Here is a 23492-nt window from a genome sequence, read left to right as displayed (position 1 = left end):
TGCCTGGAGTCTCCAGGAATTGAAGATCAATCTCCAGGGCACTGCTGTGTGCAACCCTGGAGAAAAATCATCAGGACATTAAACAAGTAATTATCTTTGAAAATTTACCTTTACCACATATAAAATATGCTGAAAATGGGGGGAAAAGGCTGTTTAGCTGACTTCCAGCATCATCCAAATTGGTAATGAGTTTGTTTTCCAGTTAACCTAGGAAGGCAGTGTGTCACCAGGATGGATGTGTTGGCAGAGTAATGGCTGGAAGGTGGGGACAAGTCATATGATGAAACCTCCAGGAATACATTTAATCACAGTTGGCAACCCTACTGGTCCGAAGCAACAGAAGGCATACAACCAACGGTCGAGTGATTAAAATTGGGGGTGCTCAAGAAGACAGAATAATATGAGTATCGATATCTCGGAGGTTAGTGGGTGGGTGGGTGGGGGGGTTGAGGGGGGGATTGCAGCGATAGGGAGGGATGAGGCCATGAGGGATTTAAAAACAAGAATGAAAGCTTAAAAATTGAGACATTGCTCGACCAGGAGTCAATGTAGGTCGGCAAGCACAGGGATGACAGGGGAAGGGGACTTGGTGCAAGTTGAGAGATGGGCAGCAGAGTTTTGAATGACCTTAAGTTTATGTAAGGTAGGATGTGGAAGGCCAGCAGGAGGGCATTGGAATAGTCAAGTCTAGAGATAATAAAGGCGTGAATGAGGATTTCAGCAGCAGATGAATTAAAATGGCGGCAAAGTTGAGCAATGATATGGAGGTAGAAGTAGGTCATCTTAGGTGTGAATAAACAATCAGAAGCCCATCTTGGGGTCAAATATGACACCAGGATTGCAAACAGACTGGTTTAGTCTCAGCCTGTTACCAGGGAGAGGGATGAGGTCAGTAGCTAAGGAATGGAGTTTGAAGCAGGGACCAAAAACAATGGCCCATAACATCTGAGCTCTGGGGTGTTGTACCTGGGGGGTACCCAGAAGATGTGTTGCCTTATGCGCACACAACCACCCCCCCCTCTCCGCCCCCCCCCCCCCCCCCCCCCCCCCACCCCCAACCACCCCAACCCGAGGTCCCCATTACTTGGGAAGTTCAAACTTCTGTTGGGTAATTCTCCAGCAATGGGAATCATCCAGAACTACAATATAAATTGCAAACATTGGATGGTGACCTCCTCCCCAACCCCACCGACACCCCACCCACCCACCCTCCGGCCACAGAACCTCGACCTCCTGACTACCCCCCTTGACTACACCCTTGATTACAGCCCCCCCAACCTTCACCATCCCCATCTATCCCTCTGACCACTCCTCCACCCTTGACTACACCTCCCCCGATTACACTCTCCACCCACTGATTACAGCCCCCCGCCCCCCCCCCCCCCCACCCCCCATCTACCTCTCTGAATAGTCCCACACCCCTGACTACCCTCTGACTACCACTCCCCACCACCCCCCCCCCGACTATTGTCCCCATCACACCACTGGCCACCCAACCCACCCCCTCATTGACTAACCACCACCCCCGCACCCCCCATTTGATCGCCCCCCCTGACCTTCTGGTTACCCGTTGGCCACCCAACCTCTGCCCCCCAATGACCACCACCCCCGCCCCCACCCCCCCCACTGACCACACCCTCAATGAATACCCCTATGACCACCCACACTGACCACATGACCCCTTGACCACCTTACCAACCCTCCCCACCATACTGCCACACCGCCCCCCCCCCCCAATCCTATCCACTTATACATTTATCTTTACCCTGGCTTCTCAAAGTGACTGTATCTTTAAACTTACTGGCTTTATGGCAGCTAGTTCCTTTTAAAAAGGGGGCCTGTCTTCCTTACCTCCAACTCAGCTGCCCTCCACAGAAGGCCCTTGGCACCTGCTGCACTATACTATTCTCATCCGGCCTGAGTCAGAATGTTAGGCGAGAAAGGTGTGGCTTCATTTCCAGTAAGTGAGTAGAAGCTGAGTGGCAATATGAATCTGATTGCCACTGCACAGAAGATTCGGACCAATGGCTTCAGTCTTCCCAATGTTTAATTGGAAGAATTTTCTGCTTATCCAGTACTGCATGTAAACATAAGAGCATAAACATAAGAAAGAGCAGGAGTAGGCCATTCAGCTCCTCAAGCCTGCCTTGCCATTCAATAAGATCATGGTTGATCTGCCCCAGGCCTCAACTCCTCTTTCGTGCCAGCTCCTCATAGCCCTCAGCTCCCCAATATTTCAAAAATCTATCTACCTCCTCTTTAAATACTTTCAGTGATCTAGCCTTCACAACTCTCTGGAATAGAGAATTTCAGACATTCACTATGCTCTGAAAGAAGAAATTCCTTCGCATCTCAGTTTTAAATGAGTGTCCCCTCATTCTGTAACAATGTCCCCTAGTTCGAGATTCCCCCACTAGTGAAAGCATCTTCTCAACATCTACTCTGTCAAGCCCCCTCAGGATCTTGTAAGTTTCAATAAGATCACCCCTCATTCTTCTAAACTCTAATGAATAAAGGCCTAACCTGTTTAACTGTTCTTGATAAGTCAACCCCTTTATCCCAGGAATCAGCCTAGTGAATCTCTTTTGAACTGCCTCCAATGCCAGTATGCCCTTTCTTAAATAAGGGGTCCAAAACTGTACACAGTATTCCAGGTGCGGCCTCACCCTGTACACTGTACAGTTGTAACAAGACGTCCCCATTTTTAAACACCAACCCCCTAGCAATACAGGCCAAAATTCCATTTGCCTTCTTAATTACTTGCTGCACCTGCATGCTAACTTTTTGTGTTTCATGCACAAGAACACCCAGATCCCTCTTTTTTGGAGACTTTTTTGGAGTCTCTCTCCATTTAAATAGTCTGTCTTTTGATTCTTCCTACCAAAGTGCCTGACCTCTCACTTTCCTACATTAAACTCCATCTGCCAAGTTTGTGTCCACTCAATCAACCTACCTATATCCCTTTGTTGAGTTCTTATGCCCTCATCACAACATGCCCTCCCACCTATTTTTGTATCATCAGCAAATTTGGATACATTTCACTCCCTCCTCCAAGTCATTAATATAGGTAGTAAATAATTGAGGCCCTAGGACTGATCCTTGTGGCACTCCAATAATTGTGTCTTTTCAATCTGAAAAAGACCCATTAATCCCAACTCTCTGTCTTCTGTGTGTTAACTAATCCTCAATCCATGCTATTACCCCCAATACAGTGAGCTCCTATCCTGTGCTATAACCTTTTATGTGGCACCTTATCGAATGCCTTCTGGAAATCCAAATACACTACCAACTACCAGTTACCCTTTATCAATTCTGCTTGTTATACCCTCAAAGAACTCTAGCAAATTTGTCAAACATGATTTACCTTTCACAAAACCATGTTGACTCTGTTTGATTGTGTAAAGTTTTTCCAAATGTCCTACTATTTCTTCCTTAATAATGGACTCCAGCATTTTCCCAATGTCAGATGTTAGGCTGACTGGCCTATAGTTTCCTGCTTTTTGTCTCCCTCCCTTCTTGAACAGGGGCGCCACATTAGCGGTTTTCCAATATGCTGGGACCCTCCTGTAATTTAGTGAGCTCTGGAATTCTTTGCCCCTGTTCAAAAAGGGAGGGAGACAAAAAGCAGGAAACTATAGGCCAGTCAGCCTAACACCTGACATTGGGCAAATGCTAGAGTCCATTATTAAGGAAGAAATAGTAGGACATTTGGAAAAAACTTTACGCAATCAAACAGAGTCAACATGGTTTTGTGAAAGGTAAATCATGTTTGACAAATTTGCTAGAGTTCTTTGAGGGTATACCTCTGCAGCCACTTGCTTCAAAATGCTTGGATGCAGGCCATCAGGTTCTGGCAACTTGTCTGCCTTTAATCCCATTAATTTGTCAAATACTTTGTCCCTCGTGATAGAGACTGTTACAAGATCTTTCCTCCAGTTAGCTCCTTGCTTATCTGATATTTTTGGAATGTTTATAATGTCCTCCACCGTGAAGACTGATACAAAATATTAGTTTAAATTATCTGCCATTTCCCTGTTCCATATTCTCCAGTTGCATCCTCCAAGGGTCCCATGTTCATTTTAGCTACTTTCTTTCTTTTTATGTACCCGTAGAAGCCCTTGCTGTTTGTTTTTATATTTCTTGCCAATTAACTTTCATAATCAATTTTCTCCCTCTTTATTAGCTTTTTAGTCATCTGCTGCTGGTTCCTAAAAAATTCCCAATCCTCTGACCTATCACTAGTTTTCGCTGCTTTGTATGCCTTAGATTTTGATTGGATACTCTCTTTTACTGCCTTTGTTAACCACGGGTGGTTCATCCTTCTCATCGACTCCTTTTTGACCGGGAAAAATTTTTGCTGAGCGTTATGAAATATCTGCTTAAATGTCTGCCAGTGCTCATTCACTGACCTTCCCCTTAGTCTATTTTCCCAGCCCGCTTTAGACAACTCTTTCTTTATACCCCTGTGTTTGCCCTTATTTAAGTTGAGGACACTGGTTTGAGACCTAAGTTGCTTGCCCTGAGACTGAATTTGAAATTCTATTATGTTGTGATCGTTATCCCCTAGAGGATCCATAACTACGATATCTTTTATTAAAAACAAAAAAACTGCGGATGCTGGAAATCCAAAACAAAAACAGAATTACCTGGAAAAACTCAGCAGGTCGGGCAGCATCGGCGGAGAAGAAAAGAGTTGATGTTTCGAGTCCTCATGACCCTTCGACAGAACTTGAGTTCGAGTCCAAGGACTCGAACTCAAGTTCTGTCGAAGGGTCATGAGGACTCGAAACATCAACTCTTTTCTTCTCCGCCGATGCTGCCAGACCTGCTGAGTTTTTCCAGGTAATTCTGTTTTTGTTTTGGATATCTTTTATTAATCCCACCTCATTACACAGTACTAGATCTAAAATAGTTTGTTCCTGGGTAACTGTTGGCTGAGCAGTCTAATAATCTAGCAACAGTGGAGGAGAGGTGGCGGTGATATGGAGATGGGCATTGGCAGTGTACAAATGAAAACACATGCAGTACCTTTGGATGATGTTGCCAAGGAACAGCATGTAGATGAGGAAATAGGACAGGGAAAAGAAATAGGCGGGGGCCGAAGATGGATCCTTGGGGAACACCAGAGGTAATGGCGCAGGAACAAAAAGAGGAACCATTGCAACTAAATACTCTGGCTACAATTAAATTGATAAGAATGGAACCAGGTAAGAACAGCTGAGTGATAGCGGAGAGGCATTGAGGAGGATAGTGTGATCAACCATGTCAAAGGCTGCAGACAGGTCAAGAAGGATGAGGAGGGAAAGCTTACCTTTGTCATAGTCATATAGGCATGGGATGGAGTTGGGTGATGTTGCAGAGGTGGAAATAGATGGTATTCGTGTTGGAGCATCACAGATGCTTTGTTATACTTGCAGCTGATAAAACAAATGCAAGTTACAAACAATCACATATGGAACCTACCAATAAACAAATAGGATATCAAAAAAGATAGATTGAAAATAAAAGTAAACAATTAGCTAGATCTCACAGTGTGCCTATTACAGAAATTAGACTGTATTGGTCTTAAAGCTTCTGGGTTGGTTAACATGGATCCTACTTAGCAGCAGAATAATTCATTGTGTGTTACACAATAAATCACTCTTGTCCTTGTAAAACATTGCAGCTCTAACTTATTGTGAGCAATGCCAAGGGTGAATTACTAGTAGTGATCCTTTCCTGGAACTATTTTGCTAATCACCTTCATAATTCTGCAGACTTCACTTGGGTTATATCAGAGAGCCATATTTTCAAAGCCAGCACTGTAATATCATCAAAGTATCGTCATTCCCACTCTGCTGTTCTCAGTTAACAGCTTAGAGAACAATCAAGCAGTCAGCCTCTTAACTAAGAGATAATTAAGCGACTCTGGTATTGATGAGATGCCCAGATTGCAGATCTCGACATTTAGTTATAGCACAAGTCATTTATTCTCTTATGCACCCTTGACAAAACAGTTTATTGCAGTAATGGAAGATGTTAAAATAAAATTGATTGAAGCCTTTTTTTAAGTGAAGAATTCAGTTCTTCAAACAGAACTCTTTTAAAAAAGAACTCAATGGCGGCTTTATGACAAAAATAGCCACTTTATCAAATCACTCACAAGTGCTTCAAAAAGGCAATCAAAAATCTTGGATGCAGCACTGGATTCAGCACTGCTGAAATTGCAATCTTTATTGTTACGATTAACAATTAACACATGCTGCTTTATAGTTACATACTACTATACTTAACAATACCCTGAATAAGTAGGCAGATTGAGACTCTCAAGAAGAATTAGACTTGGACAATAAATACTGGCTTTGCCAGTGAAGCCCACATTCCATGAATGAATTTAAAAAAACCTTGCTCATAAATAATTAAAACATTCTGTATATTCTATTTATTCAATTTAATTTATGATATTTTATATCATAATTCTTGTGATCAACAAAGTTGGATAGCTAAAAGTTGTCATATCTAGCCCATGTAAATTCCCATAATTCCATGCATAAATGGATATTTGAATAGTCTAGATCATTATTCCTTCTTCCATCATACCTACTGTGAAATATTTCTGTGACCTTTTGCTTCCCACTTTATTTCACCCCTTTGTATTTTTTTCATTTGAAATCATTTTTCAAATTATGTTTCTAAATTTGTCTCAAATGACTTATAATCCTGCTTGACATCATAAACCTGGCTAGCAAATGATTGCATTAATAAACAGCTTCTGCAGACGTTTTCAAAACACAAAAGGGGTTTTGGCCTTTAATTAAGGACTGGCACAATTTTTTTTAACAGTACTGGCAGTCTTAAAATAATCAGACTGAGGAAAGATAGCATCAAAAAGTCAAAAATCTTGGAATTTACAATTTTTTTTCAACTCAGCTGCACAAACAGTATCACTGCCAATAATACACTACGCTGTAATTATTACTTTTCTCAGAGGAATCATTACTCAATTCAAAACTGCCACTAAGTATATTTTATATAAGCCTTGTGCCAATGCACTCAACCTGTTTGGAGTATATAGTTTCAGTAGCTTTACATCTTCTCCATCACATTTTGCTGTTTGGCTCAAAGTAAAATAGCTGCAAATCAAAGCTGAAAATGCAATGGCAACAGTGAAGAAAATGGTTAGGGATGGTGCTTGCTAATTTCCTACCTGACTCCCTAAATCCTGACTACAGGACCACATCCCTCTATGTCATTGGTACTGTGGCCCACGACCGCTGGCTGTTCACTCTCCCCCCGCAGGGTGCTCTGACGCCTATCAGTGACATCCTTAATCTTGGTTCCAGGGAGGCAACACATTGTTGCCCTGCAAATTCTTCCACTTCCAGTGTCTTCCCAATTTCATTTTGAAAACCAGGATGCCTCCATCATACTCTCAGATAGTACATTCCAGGTCCTAGTCACTTGCTGCATAAAAATGTTTTACCTCATATGGTTCTTTACCTGTTACCTTAAATCGGTGTCTTTGGTGTTCCCATTGGCAGAAGGATCAAGAATCAATCTCCTTATCTACTTTGTCTAGACTCCTCATGATATTGAACAGCTTTACCAAATCTTCTCTCAGCCTTCTGTTCTCCAAGGAGATCACACCAATTTCTTCAATATATCCTCAAAACTGAAGTTCCTCATCCCCAGAACCATTTTTGTAATTTTTTCCTGCACCCTCTCTAAAGCCTTGACATCCTTCCTAAAGTGTGATGCTCAGAATTGGTCACAATTATCCAGTTGAGGTCGAACCAGTGTTTTGTAAAGTTTCATCATAACTTCCTTGCTTTTGTACTCTATGCCCCTATTTACAAAGCCCAGGAGACCATTTATCTTGTTAACGACTTTCTGAAATTGCCCTGCCACCTTCAGCGATCTCTACACATAAAACTGCAGGTCTTTCTGTTCCTGCAGCCCCTTTATAATTGTGCCCTTTGTTTTATATTTCCTCTCTTCATTCTTCCTACCATGATGTATAATTTCACATTTCTCTGCGTTAAATTTCATCGTCCTTATGTCTGCCCATTCCACTAGCCCGTCTATGTCCCTTTGAAGTCTATCATTATCCTCCTCACAGTTCACAGTGCTTTCAAGTTTTTTGTCATTGGCAATTTTTGAAATTAAGCCTTAGTCAGTAATATATATATCAAGAAATGATGTGGTCCTTGTATCAACCTCTGAGGAACTCTACTGTATGCCTTCCTCCAGACTGAAAAACAGCCATTTATCACCACTCTCTGTTTCTTGTCATTCAGCCAATCTCTCTGTTTCCTGTCACTATTCTGCCACTGTTCCTTACATTCCATAGGCTTTAGCTTTGCTGACAAGTCCATTTTGTGAAACCTGAGCGGAATTTTCCCAAGTTTGTACCAAGTATAGTAGAGGGCGGGTAAAATGATGTTTTACCAGCCGGCCGCGGTGGCAGGTTCTCACGCTGTACTGTCCCAAACCCGCCTCATTATTTATGCATTCCTGGGAAACACGCCGTTTCCATGACGGGCAGGCTCTCATTTGCCCTTCCACCATCACCCTGCCATTGCATCACACGGGCCACTATGTTTAAGAGGCAACCGTCAGTACACAGCTCATCGCTACCACCGTTGCCCGGGAGACATGGCCCTCAAAGGAAAAAAGAACAGCAGCCCCCCAGTTTAATGGCGGGTCCCTCAAGTGACTGTTGGATGCTGTGGTGGCCCGCTGGAATGTCCTGTAACCTCGCCCTGGCCGCAGGATGGGCAACAATGTGACCAATCCGGCTTGGGAAGCGGTGGCAGAGATGATCAGCGTCAATGCCCTTCAGAAGAGGATAGCCACCCAGTGCCGCAAGAGGATGAATGATCTCCTCCGTTCCGCCAGAGTAAGTCATTCTTTTCATCATTCTCAACTCACACACTCACAGACCCAGCACCCATCCACAGGGCCCTCACTCACTGCCAGTTCAAGGGACACCATCATTCACTCTCTCACACACACCTTCATTGTCCTCAGCCCGTCCATGGGACCACTCACCACCCACGCAGCCCAGGCACATCTTTCATTTGGCCTGGCAGACATTGTGCTTACACTTTATCCATCCCTATTCATGCAGGACAAGCTGGCGCACAAGAGAGGGAGGTTGCAGACTGGTGACAGAATGCCTGAAATCAAGGTCCTCACGGACTTTGAAAACAAAGCCAACCAGCTGGCTGGCCATGACTTGGTCCTGTGCTGACCAAGTGAGGATCCAGCAGTGCAACATCGATAACACAACCATGCTATGAGTGATGTGTCCTCTTTCATAGGCCACTGCCATGCACAAATTATCTCTCCTTGCTTTCGCAGGCACATCTGCCAAACAGCTGGCAGAGTCCATGACCCAGGGCCTCCAATCAACACCCAAAGAAACCTCCAAAGGGGAACCTGAAGGCACCCTCCTCGAAGTTTTGTCACAAAGCTCACCCACGCCCTCCACCAGCGCAGAGACACACACCTCGGTGGGACCTAGCTCTGGAATAGGTACGAGATCACACAATAGTGAGCACAGTGCACAGCCTGATCCACAGGCGATCCCAGGTCCCCAGCATTCAGAGGCCTGCTGAAGGCCAGGAACCTGTTGAATCTGAGTCAGATGATGAGCCTCTGGACTCAGTCATGTCACAGTTGCTGGAGCTGCAAAGGCAAGCTCAGGAACATCAGGAAAGGATGTCCACTGTGCTCCTCAGTTTGCAAGGCACAATGGAGGAGCCCATCAATCTTCAGGCTGAGGTGATAGTGCCGGCATTGCAATGCACTGAGGCCAACGCTGGCAGGATGGTGGGCGCAAATTGGAGACCTTGGTCCAGGACGTCGCTCCTGCACTGCTGCGTGGGCTCAACTTCATTGCTGATGCCATAGTTGGCCTCCAACAGTGTGTACATGCGAGGGGTGCCAGACAGCTCGATCTCACTCCAGTTACCTCTTCCACTCATGGAGTCAGCCAGGGGCCCTCAGACACACATAGGGAGGAAGATCAGTATGTGCACACCCCACGGTCAACCACCCAGGTGACTCTGGGACTCCGGCCCATCCATATCCCTTTTCCCTGTGACCTCCACAGATCCAGCTTCACAGGCTGAGGAGGATGCCACTGCCACACAGCAGGACCCCGAAAGCAGGCCAGGGCCCTCCAAGTCTTGGCCCTCCAGAGGACGCCAGCCAAAGTTATCACAGACAGGGCGTCGCGGTCAGCAGGCTGCCTCCACCTCCGCTGTGGATGTCCGGGGAGCACCAAGATGTAACAGCAGGCTTAGGGTTGTTAAGGAAAAGTAGCTGCACAGCCTGGGCACAGGTGTTAGTCACTTGTACATGCTGCTCACTATTGTCAATAAGCTCCCAAGAATGTCTCCCTGCCTGTGGCTCCTTGTTCTGATGAGCAGTGTTCTTGTCACTCAGATGTGAAACCTTGCTGCATAAGATAAAAGGCAGGTGTGTCAGTACAGGGCCTCTTCCCTGTGCTCTGTTCAGCCTTCAGGCCACAATGATGGTCCAGCCTCACACTCCCTGGAAACGTTACTGATGCCTGCTCCTCGGTGGTGCTGGTCATTGCTACCAGATTGTCTTGGGCAGGTGCCACATAATTCCCACATTCCCTCTTGTGTGCTCTCAGGACATTTAAGGTGGGGCTGGACCCCATCGCACCAGCATCTGTGACCATTGATGCTGTGCACCAGCTCCTGAAGGGCTGAGGTGCTGAAGGCAGACACAGCATTGGATGTGTCTAAAGTTTCTTGGCTGCGTCTCTGAGATGGCCCTGATCATGGAGCGCAAGTGTGCTCCCTCGGCCAGACAGGATTCAGACATTCATAGAGGCTATGTGAGCATTCATGGAGTGTCTCACTGCATGTCATCATCATCCTCCTGTGATTGAACAATTATTAGGGCCTCCACTGTGTCTCCATGAGAGGAGCATTCTCACAGAGGATATTGGCACGGCCATTAATCAGACTGGAGTCAAACGTTCACATCTGCGATGTGAGGATCTATGGAGACACCTCGCTATATGTTGTCATCATCCTCCACAAATCTGGTACCTATCAGGGCCTCCTAAGTGCGCCTGCCTCGTCTAGCCAGTGCAAGAGCCTCATCCCCATCATCGTCATCACCGAGGGTCTCCTCACCCTCATCCTCGCTGTGTCCTCCTCATCCTAGGAAACCTCCAGCTCCTCCTTAGCCAGCTTGTCTCTCTGTTGGTGTGCCAAGTTGTAAAGGGTGCAGCAGATGATGATGATGTGTGACACCCTCTGTGAATTATATTACAGGGCGCCACTGAGACCGGTCCAGGCACCGGAACCCTAATCTTCAGCATCCCGATGCTCTGCTTCACCAAGCTGTGAGCTGCAGCATGAGCTTCATTATAGTATCACTCTGCTGCAGTCTGAGGCTGCTGCATGGGTGTCATCAGCCATGGCCTCTGTGGGTAGGTGCTGACCGGCCATGGCTCGCTGTCACTCCTGGGCAGCGTGTGCGGGAGCCCCAGCAGCCCCTTCTTCATGAGGTTGCTGCTTCTGCCTTTGCAGTCACTCTCTCCATCTTCTTCGCTCTCAGCAGGCTATCAGGCATACAGCTAGGTCACCAGGACCCATGTTCCTGACATGGTGCTCCTGCAGCATGAAGGAGAGAGAGAGATATGGTTATCATGCCTGAACGTAGCGCCATTCCTGGCCCTGTGTGACTGCCCCTTAAAGCTTCCCAGGAAGTGCTGGCCACCCCTCGGATGGCCACAGATGAGTGTGCTGTATGGCTGCCCTGTCAGCCATGACAGAGAGGCTTTTAGCAGGCACAAGGGAAGCAAATCAGCAAAGGCATTAGTGAAGTACAGAAAGTGCAGGGTGGAGCTTAAGATAGCAATTAGGAGAGCAAAGAGGGAATATCAGGAAGCTGTGGCTGGTAAAAGTAGAGAAAACACCAAGATGTTCTTTAAGTGTATCAATGGGAAGAGGATAACCAGGGAAAGAGTAGGGTCCATAAGGAACCAAGGGGGCAATCTATGGGTGGAGCCAGAGGACATCACTAGAGTATTGAATGAATACTTCACATCTGTCTTCACCCAAGAGAAAGAGGATGAAGGTATTGAACTCAGGGAGAGAGACTGCGAGGTTCTTAAGCAAATTGATATAGGGAGTGACAAGATATTGGAGGTGTTGGCAGGCTTAAAAGTGGACAAATCTCCAGGTCCGGATGATTTGTGTCCCAGACTGCTGAGTGAGGCAAGGGAGGAGATCACAGGGGCTCTGACCCAAATTTTTATTTCCTCTCTAGCCACGGGGGAGGTGCCAAATGACTGGAGAACAACTAATGTTGTTCTGCTATTTAAGAAGGGTTATAGAGATAAGCCAGGGAACTATAGGCCAGTGAGTCTCACGTCAGTGATAGGGAAACCATTGGAGAAAATTCTGAAGGAGAGAATCTATCTCCACTTGGAGAGGCAAGGTTTGATCAGGGATAGTCAGCATGGCTTTGTCAGAGGGAGGTCATGCCTAACAAATTTGATTGAATTTTTTGAGGAGGTGACCAGATGTGTAGATGAGGGTAGTGCAGTTGATGTAGTTAATATGGATTCCAGCAAAGCATTTGACAAGGTCCCACATGGCAGACTTATAAAGAAGGCAAATGCACATGGAATACATGGTAATTTGATAAGGTGGATTCAACATTGGCTTAGTTGTAGGAGACAGAGGGTGATGACAGAAGGATGCTTAAGTGACTGGAAGCCATTGTTCAGTGGCGTACCACAGGGCTCTGTGCTCGGTCCCCGATTATTTGTCATTTATATAAACGACATAGATGATTATGTGGGGGGTAGAATTAGTAAGTTTGCGGATGATACAAAGATTGGCTAGGTGATTAATAGTGAGGTTCAGTGTCTTGGGCTACAGGAAGATATAGACGGGATGGTCAAATGGGCAGATAAGTGGCAGATGGAATTTAACCCTGAAAAGTGTGAGGTGATACACTTTGGAAGGAATAATTTGGCAAGGAAGTATTCAATGAGTGGCATGACACTAGGAAGTTCAGATAAACAAAAAGACCTTGGTGTGTGTATCTATAGATCTCTGAAGGTGGAGGGGCATGTTAGTGGGGTGGTGAAAAAGGCATATGGGACACTTGCCTTTATCAATTGAGGCATAGCTTACAAAAGTTGGGAGGTCATGTTGGAGTTGTTTAGAACCTTGGTGAGGCCACAGCTGGAGTACTGTGTGCAGTTCTGGTCGCCACATTATAGGAAGGATGTGATTGCACTGGAGGAGGTGCAGAGGAGATTCACCAGGATGTTGCCTGGGATGAAACATTTAAGTTATGAAAAGAGGTTGGATAGACTTGGGTTGTTTTTGTTGGAGCAGTGAAGACTGAGAGGCGACCTGATCGAGGTGTACAAGATTATGAGGGGCATGGACAGGGTGGATAGGGAACAGCTGTTCCCCTTGGTTGAAGGGTCAGTCACAAAGGGACATAAGTTAAAAGTGAGGGGCAGAAGGTTTAGGGGAGACGTGAGGAAAAATTTTTTTACCCAGAGGGTGGTGACGGTCTGGAATGCACTGCCTGTGAGGGTGGTGGAGGCAGGTTGCCTCACATCCTTTAATAAGTACCTGGATGAGCACTTGGCACGTCATAACATTCAACGCTATGGGCCTAGTGCTGGTAAATGCGATTAAGTAGGTAGGTCAGGTGTTTCTCACGTGTCGGTGCTGACTTGATGGGCCGAATGGCCTCTTCTGCACTCTGTGATTCTGTGACATGGAGGACACTGGTCCAAACCGGGATGCTGAGATTGCAAGGGGCTGTGTGCACCTCCAGCAGTAACTGCTCCATCCAATGTTGGTAAGGAGATTGTACAACGTGTGCAGTCCAACTGCTTCGCGGTCCAAAAATTGGTCACAGACTCGCAGCCTGTGCCAGGGTGGTGGGGGATAAGGTCTGAAGGGCTTGGTGGCACATTGGTGCCTCCACATTGCTCAGTCTAGGAGCCTGACCCCAATCATATCACTGTGAACTGTCTCTGTTGCAGAGGGATGGTCAGTTTATTCTGGTGTCCATACTGCGTGGCTACTTCCCTCGCCCACCCTGCCCCCCACCTCGATTGCTTGTGCATGGGATCCAACGCCAGGGCAGTAGTTTCCCCTGGACACCTCCACCCTGAGTAGTCACCTCTGGGGCCAGGCAACAGATGCCCACGGACACCACCCCACCCCGAAAACTGTTACCACCCTGGCAGGGCAGCAGTTATCCCTGGACACCAGCAGTGCCCCACCCCTTACCCCACAAATTGTCACCTCTGGGCCCAAGCAGCAGTTGCCCCTGGGCACCACTCCCCAAAAACAGTGACCTCCAGGGCCAGGCAGCACCTGCTCTAGGACACCACACCACTTCCCCACCAACCCCCCACCCCCCCAAAAAACTGTCACCTCAATGGCAGGATGACACCACCCAGGCCCCCCGGCGCCCCTGAAGCCTGCAAAGTGACAGATGACTCTGGCGAGCTGTGGTAAATGATGCTGTTCACTCACATCAGGTTCCCCCAAAGTGAAGGCCGCCAAGTACACGTCGCCTGTGTGCTGTTGTGAAGCACGTCGATGTGCTTTCCCGCCGATGTGGATGGACGATCCGGCAGGGGTCCAGAGTCTTGCGGGATGGCCTTTTAATGAGGTGTTGATGTATTACAATGAGCTTCCTGACGACCCATGGCGGGAAACATGGCCCACCATTGGTGGGCTGAGCAGATGATCACGACTTGCCTTCCTGCCCTCGTTAACCAGATCACGCCATATTGTCCGTGCATGCCACCTATCATGCCTGCTGCCAGCAGGCACAGAAAAAATTCCGCCCTTTATCAAATGCCCCTCTCAGTAGATCACATTGACTGCACTATCCTCTCTGTTCCTTCTTGAAAAAACTCAATAAAGTGAAGTAAATACGATTTACCTCTAACAAATCCGTGTTAGCTGTCGTTAATTAATCCATTTTATCAAAGTGATGGTCGTTCTGTCCCAGGTTATTTTGCAAAGGTTTTTTGCTATCGAAGTTAAACTGACTGACCTGAGGTTTCTGGGTTTGTCCTTACACATTTTTGAAGGAGGTCTGGCACCACCCCTGTATTTAAGGAGGTTTGGAAGATTATGGCCAATGCCTCCACAATTTCTACCCTTGCTTCCCTCAGCATTCTTGGATGCACCCTATCCGTTTCTGGTGATTTATGAACTTTATATACACCCAGCCTTTCTAATATCTCCTCTTTTATCAACCTTTAGCCCATCAGTATCTGAATAACCTTGTCTTTCACTATAACCGCCTCCACATGTAGACTCCCTTTTTGGTCCCTTAGCAACCGCACCCCTCCTGTTTTACTATTTATATGTCTGTAGAAGACTTTTAGATTCCTTTTTATGTTAGCTGGAAGTCTTTTCTCATACTTGCTCTTTGACTCTCTTATTTCCTTTTTCACTTCCCTGCTGAGCTTCCTATACTCAATCTGGTTCTAACTTCTATTAGCAACCTGACATCTGACATTAGCACCCCTTTTCTGCTTCATCTTACTCTCTATCTCTTTTGTCATCTAGGGATCTCTGGCTTTGGTTACTCTACCTTTCCCCCTCATGGAAATAGACCTTGACTGTACCCAAATCTTCTCCTCTTTAAATAGTAAAATACCATTTTTCTGTTTAAGGGGATTTTTTTTCCTAAAAGACAAAATTTAATTTCAAAACATTTTCAGTTAATTAGAGCAAGCTAATTACATCACTTGTGCTTGTTTATATTTATTTTTATCTTTGAGAAGCTAAATACATTGGGACATAGAAACAGGAGTAGTCCAGTTAGCCCCTCGAGCCTGTTCTTCCATTCAATAAGATCATGGATGATCTGCAGTCTAATTCCACATACTCACCTTTGCCACATATCCATGAATACCTTCGGCTAACAAAAATCTATCAGTCTCAGATTTAGTACCAATTGCTGATCCTGGAAGTGAGTTCCAAACTTCAACCATCCTTTGCTTGTAAGATTGTTTCCTGCTATCATACCTGAAAAGTCTGGCCCTATTTTTGTGATTTTGCCCCCTAATCGTAAACTCCTCCTCAACCAGCAGAAAGAATTTTGCTCTATTTACCCTATCTGTTCCCTTTAATATCTTGAAAATGTCAATTAAATCATCTCTTAGCTGTTTAAGTGCCAAGGAATAAAGCCATAATTTATGTAATCTCTCATCTTAATCTAAACCCATGGAGTCCAGGTATTATTCTGGTAAATCTATGCTGCATTTCCTCCAAGGCCAATATATCCATCCCATGTTGTGGTGCCCATAACTGAGACAGTTCTCTAAGTGTCATTAAACTAGAGCTTTTTTTAGCTGCATCACCTGTGTTACCTGATTGTAAGCATCCATATTCATCTCAGAACTTTCATCATCACTATTAACTGCCAAAAAATTGTTCTCAATTCTCACATCTTTGCTGTATATCTTGATTCTGACCCATTGCATCCCTACAAAAACAGGACTTGGATTCTGCAAAAGAATCACCACTTGCCTCACTGATATTGCTGCATTTTATCATAAAACGCATATTCTTGCAATTAATTTCTACCTCTATCCACACCAACCTAGACTTCAGGTCACCAACATGATATAATTTTAAATCATGTAATTGATTCTCAAATGTGACTAAAAATTGCACCCAGAGATTCAACTGTTTAAAAACAGGTTTTGGGATTGGTTGCTCTCATAAAAGGTTCGAAAACATCAGAATTCATACCTTGGACAAATTGAAATCTGCCATTGAAAATCAGCAATATAAATATTACATTAACTATTTTTGGCTTTATTTTGCAGCTAACCTCGATCGATTTTCTCCCATGATGCAGCGCCCAATGGTCTCACAACACAAGCAGCAATGGTCAGCACATCCTCATTTTCCTGGGTCCCACCAGGCGGAATCAGTCACCAAGGCAAAGGGTGGAAGTAGTGGAGGTGGCAACAAAAGCATCATGACCCAGATAATACCTGTGTATGGATTTGGATTATTTATGTATGTTCTGTACATCCTCTTCAAGGTACTGTGGGCATTATTTACTTATGGTTTAAGTAAATTTAAGTTATGGTTTACTTATGGCATTATGGTTTAAGCTGAGATCAAAGCAAACATGTGTTTCAGGCTTCCGTTTTCATTATTTCTTACACGGTGCTATTCCCTTGCAAAAGTTATTAACATACTCAGGAGTTTGACGTAGTATAAAATGGCACAAAAGTCAAGCATGGGAGGTGCAGCATAATTAAGGGAAAATGGGTGGGAGGGAAGGGAAGCGGGGCAGTTTATGATTGTCTTTTTGGGGCATGGGGTTTGCATTATTGTATCTGGTCTCCTGCTGCAGAAGATTGGATATTCTCACCCATACACAAAGATAATTATCTTTTTAGCAACAGGACTGGATGGCATCTTGGTGCAGACATATCAGTCACATGAAAAAAAAAGAAAACTTTGTAAATATTGGAACACAAAAACATAAACATAAGGACCACTCAAAAGGGCCAATTTTAACCTCCCCACCTTCTCTCCCCTGCTCAGGGGTAATGCACTGGTGGGAATGGTAAGGTGACATTCCCAACAAGTTCAGGTCCCTCATCGCTTTTACTTGCCTGAATTCAGGCACAGGAAGGCTTTTTGCCCCAGATGAGCAGAGACCTAATTTAAATGGGAATGTTGTATCCCAGTGACATAACTGGGACACAAAGGCCAATTTAACCATGAGAAAATGCTGGTGGCAGCAAGGATCCAGGCCCAGGTTAGTGATTTTAAAAACAAGTTTTGAAGGTTTCTTGTTGGCTAGGAGCAAGGTAAGTAAGCATTCTGGTCTGACAAGGAAACCTTGGGCTCCCCAGGCTTATCCCCATCAATTGTGGCCTTGTTGACCACCTGTCAATTTTTTAAAAATTCATTCATGGGATGTGGGTTTTTGCCCATTCCTAATTGCCCTTGTTCAGAAGGCATTTGAGAGTCAACCACATTGTTGTGGAGTCGCATGTGGGCCAGACCAGGTAAGGACAGCAGATTTCCTTCTCTCAAGGACATTAATGAACCAGATGGGTTTTTATGACAATTGGCAATGGTTTCATGGTCATCATCAGACTTTGAATTATTAAATTCAGATTCCACCATCTGCCATGGTGGGATTTGAACCCAGGTCCCCAGAGCATTATCCTGGGTCTCTGCATTACCAGTCCAGTGACAATGCCATGAATGCCACCACCTTCCCAATCCATACTTAGCTTGCTGGGACTGTTACCATGAGCCCTGGTGACAGTCTAACCTCTTCCGATTATGGTTCCTATTCTCAGTAGTGATGTAATCCCATCTACTCAGGGCCAGATTCAGAATTGGAGCACGCAATTAGGACCTGATAGCTAATATTTTCTGGCCCTCGTGCATGATTGAATGAGACTTTTCACCACCCAGTGTGACCCTCGCTTCCCCAATTTCCTCCTCGAGTTAAAAATTAGCCCTATTAATGTATCAATTAAATCAAGGTTTATAAATTGTGTGGAGAAAAAGAGAAATCTTGTCATTTGGATGAAATGTAGATGAACAGAAAAGATGAACTGCGATTAAATACAGTAGTGCATTTACCATAGGCTGATGTAGCTCATTTATTGTTCGCCAAAAAAATATCATGCAGACTGAAGCTACCTCTTCAGCAATGTGCATGTTGTCTGGAAGAAATAATGTCGCTGATTGAATTTAATACCCCAGAGATGCTCACCTTTGGAGGATAGTAGAAATAAAATAAAGCTGAGACCAGCAAATATGGGATTGGTGCAAATGAAGTATGTTAGGTGTAATAACACATCTAATCTATTTGGTGATCCTTTGATTTAATACTTGGAGGAGTGAACAGGACAACACTCAGGTATGATTCGGTATTGCTTTGTGGCCATTATTTGCTGCAGTTTAAGGAAATTATGCAACATTGATGAAATAACACAATAACAGGACACAGTTTACTGTTCCAGAGCCTGGATACTTCTACTTACCTGAAATGATGTTTGGCTGTCAATCAGATTTTATAACAGCAGTGAAGAAAGCCGGTTCGGAGAATTGTAGAACATTACAGCAGAGAAATGGGTCTTCTGCCCACAAAGTCTACACCAGTGTCTTTACTCCATACATTTTTTTTTATTTGTTCATGGGATGTGGGCGTCATTGGCTAGGTCAGCATTTGTTGCCCATCCCTAATTGCCCCTGAGATGGTGGTGCTGAACCTCTGTAGGCCCTTTGGTGTAGGTACATCCACAGTGCTGTTAGGGAGGGAGTTCCAGAATTTTGACAGTGAAGGAACAGCAATATAGTTCCAAGTCAGGAGTGAGTGCCTTGGAAGGGAACTTCCAGGTGGTGGTATTCCCAAGTGTTTGCTGCCCTTGTCTTTCTAGATGCTAGAGGTCATGGGTTTGGAAGGTGCTGCCTAAGGAGCCTTAGTGAGTTCCTGCAGTGCATCTTGTAGATGGTACACACTGTTGCCACTGTTCAACGGTGCTGGAGGGAGTGAATGTTTGTGGATGTGGTGCCAATCAAGCGAGCTGCTTTGTCCTGGATGGTGTTAAGTTTCTTGAGTGTTGTTGGAGCTGCACACATCTAGGCAAGTGGAGATTATTTCACCACACTCCGGACTTGTGCCTTGTAGATGGTGGGGAGTCAGGATGTGAGTTACTCGCTGCAAGATTCCTAGCCTTTGAGCTGCTCTTGTAGACATAATATTTATATGGCTAGTCCAGTTTAGTTTCTGGTCAATGATAATCCCCAGGATGTTGATAGTGGGGGATTCAGCGATGGTAATGCCATTGAATGTTAAGGGGCGATGGTTAGATTCTCTCTTGTTGGAAATGATCATTGCCTGGCACATGTGTTGCGCGAATGTTACTTGCCGCTTGTCAGTCCAAGCCTGGATATTTTCTACGTCTTGCTGCATTTGGACGTGGACAGTCTCTGATGAGTCGCAAATGGTGCTGAACATTGTGCAATCATCAGCGAACATCCTGACTTCAGACCTCATGATGGAAGGAAGGTCATTGATGCAGCGGCTGAAGATGGTTGGGCCTAGGACACTACCCTGAGGAAGTCCTGCAGTGATGTCCTGGAACTGAGATGATTGATCTCCAACAACCACAACCATCTTCCTTTGTGCTAGGTATGGCTCCAACCAGCAGAGAATTTCCTCCCCTGATTCCTATTGACTCTAGTTTTGCTAGTGCTCCTTGATGCCACATTGGGTCAAAAGCTGCCTTGATGTCAAGGGCCGTCACTCTCGCCTTATACCTACTTTGTACCTTATACCTTAAACCCTGTCTTATGCTTACATACTCTTTAATATTCCTCTTTTCAAACAACTCTTTAATATCTTTTAACAAATCTATTGCATTCATTCATTCATTCATTCACTCACTCACTCACTCACTCACTCACTCACTCACTCTCTGCCCGAAGGCAGGTCTTTGGCTTATTTTCTGCTGATGCATCATCCTGAGCCGTTTTCTCAGCAGTCTTTATCAGCAGTGGTGTGCCATTGCCTTCCACTCTCAGGGACAGAGGAGGCAAGTTCCAAGTCTACTTTAGCCAGAATGAAAATTGAACCTGCACTGTTGTTATTATTCTGAACCACATGCTAGCCAACTGACCTAACCCCGGCCCTCTCGGTAACATTTTATGGTAGATAATATTAAATTCTATCTTCCATATTTCTGTTATGAACAGGGGAGTGATAGTAAACTGCACTGATTTCCTCTCACCACCTGTCCCTAAGCAGAAGGTGTTTTGAATTATTTTTAAAGTATTTGGTGGCATTTTTGCCCAAACCTTCAGTTTGTGTGATCCAATTTGCCAATAACCCACAGCAAACTTGTGTTATGATATATTCAGAAGGTCAGTTTATTTCACATTCAAAACCCGGGGGAGGAGTGTTCACAACTTCTCACTTTATACACAGGCACGCACACACACACACACAGACACAGTGAAGGTTTCTTTACAATGGCCTTATATCCATCTCACACAAATGTAACATCATAAACCTCTAACAATAGCTTATTACAGTCCATACAAGTACATTTTCCATCTTGTTTCACAGCTGCACATCATATTGTACCATTACAAAAATTGTACTTAAACGAAGGAAATAAATGTACCAAGATTAGCAGAATTTGTATATCATAGTATTACCATAACTCAACCCCTGTTTTTCTTTTTCCGCTTATTTCCAGTCTTTAACTCAGCAAAGAAGGTTTCATTTAAGCCCACAACCCAATTGTCCTTTTTGTTAGCTATAGGTGTTATTTCATCCACAAGTTCATTATGCAAACTCAACTGTGGTAAGTTCTTATTTCGATTTAGCAAAGTCAAAATGGCAATTTTGTGAGTTAACATCTCATTTCTTCTCTGATCAAAATCTCTCTTCGCTGTTTCAAGGATGTTGTTGAGCTGCTTCTTATGTTCACACAAAGGGTTTTTGTACTCCTGTTTGGTTTGATCTAAACTTTTTATGATCTTGTTGTTTCTCCTAATCCCATTTTAAACAGGTCGCTTCCACTTCTTTTTGAACAATGTCAATTACTTTCTCCCTGTGGAGTTTCATAGTTCGTTCTAACCAATCAACTCTTTTGCATAATCCATGAACTATATCATGCCTCTTCTATATGGGTTTTGAATGGTCTTTTGCAAACTGTCCACCTGCCTGGATTCCAACTGCTGTATTTTGTGTATTAGCACCAGCAAGCACTTGTAAATCAGTGTCTCTGGCCATTGACCTGAAAGAGTCATTTTGCAATTTCAGTCCTTTTTGTTGACAATTCTTAAGTTCCAATTCTGCAGGCGTTACATTTGCTTTCATATTGTCCATTACTGAAGTTGATACATTAGTAATGTTACTTGGATCAGTTCTTTGCTCAGTTGGACCACAATTCAGAAAAGAATTTTTATTCATAGGAACAACTTCAGAATAGTGACGCTCCATACCACACATATTCTCTTTCATCTTCTCCAGGTTGCACTGAAGTTCAAGAATCCCATTGCTCTTTTCAAGATGAAGTTCTAACAGTTCATTAGTTTTGGCTTTTAATTCTGCATAAAACCAATTATTGAAATTTACCAACAATTCTTTTTCTTGCCCAAGGTGTTTTCCATGACATTTCATAGCAACTTCTGATGTTTGAAGTTCTTCAAGTTTTAACTGAAGGTTGACCTTTGTTAAGTTTGCTTCTACAAGTTTAGCATTTAGACATTTCAAGCTCTCAGTCAAGCATTCTACTTTCTGTGACTGATTCTCAATTTTTCTCACCAATTCTCTTTCTTTTTTAGCAACCTCTTCTTTTATACATGAAAGTTGGTTTTCTACATTAATCAGATTTTCCTTCAATTGCTTGTTATCAGCAATAAGTGTTTCATTTTTGGCCACAGTACTTTTCTGAAGTTTGATAACATCAAAATGATCAATTGTCTGCTGCAATACAGTTGTCGACCCATTATTCTCTCTACTAGCCAAATCATTACGCAGAATAAAATCTACCCCTTCAATGGTGATTTAGGAATAATTCCCACAATAACAATTCCGTTTACAAAGTGACTTTGTAAGTTGACTTTACACAAAGAGACAGGTTCATAAATTCCATTAATACCTCTAATTAATACTTATTCCTTCATAAGACTATCTGGAACACAAATTGTATCATCAACCACCATTAATGGTTGACCTGCCCCAGTATCTCTCAAGATTTAGATCTGTTTACTTATGTGTCTACTTATTTTGTTGGAGGAGTAAGGGAACGCTTCTCCCTTCGAAATAAAACATCCAGAACCTCTCATAGTCTGACTTTCTTTGCCAGTAATCAAGGAAGAATTCTCTGGACTTTATCCCCCTTTCCTGCAGATTCTGAAGGAACACATTTCGCCTATACCACTGCTACAGTTTTAACAACCATTTCCTTTTCAGATGTAACCTTTTTTGCAGATTCCTTGTGCATTCCTACTACTAAAATAGGTCTACCATTTAGTTTCCAGTGATCTGCCTGAAGATGTCCCCTATCTCATTACAATGGAAACACTTAGGCCTTCAAATGTCACAGCCACCCTCAGCACCTTCCTTTTTGGCCTGAGGAGGAATTTCCTTGGAATTTGCAACTGTCCCTTCTCTTCCCTGACTACTTGCCTTCCTTTCATCTTCCCACCTCCTATCCTTTCGGGTTTGTGGGGATGACGGAAAAAGGGTTTGGATCTATGGACCAGCTCGTAATTATAAGCCATCCCTGCTGCCTCTCTAGCCATTTTTATCCTCTGGTCTTCAACATGAGTTCTAACTACAGGAGAAAGCGAATCTTTAAATTCTTCCAAGAGAATTATTTCCTTAAGAGCTTCATATGTTGTCTCTACCTTTAATGCTCGTAGCCAATGGTCAAAATTATTTTGCCTTACCATTTCAAATTC

At 44.2% G+C, this 23492-nt stretch overlaps 1 protein-coding gene across 1 annotated transcript in view; it reads left to right on the top strand.

Moving 5' to 3' along the window:
- Positions 1-23492, top strand: part of ric3a (RIC3 acetylcholine receptor chaperone a) — an 88573-nt gene that overhangs the window by 42170 nt on the left and 22911 nt on the right. The window contains exon 3 of the mRNA XM_041196639.1: positions 16862-17082. Within this exon, the coding sequence (XP_041052573.1) occupies positions 16885-17082 (198 nt within the window). The 5' untranslated portion in view covers positions 16862-16884. The remainder of the gene's footprint in view (positions 1-16861; positions 17083-23492) is intronic.

Source organism: Carcharodon carcharias, chromosome 10, assembly GCF_017639515.1.
Source record: "Carcharodon carcharias isolate sCarCar2 chromosome 10, sCarCar2.pri, whole genome shotgun sequence".
In the NCBI taxonomy this organism is placed as follows: domain Eukaryota; kingdom Metazoa; phylum Chordata; class Chondrichthyes; order Lamniformes; family Lamnidae; genus Carcharodon; species Carcharodon carcharias.
Note: the sequence above shows the minus strand (reverse complement) of the source record. Positions and strands in the feature narration are given on the sequence as shown.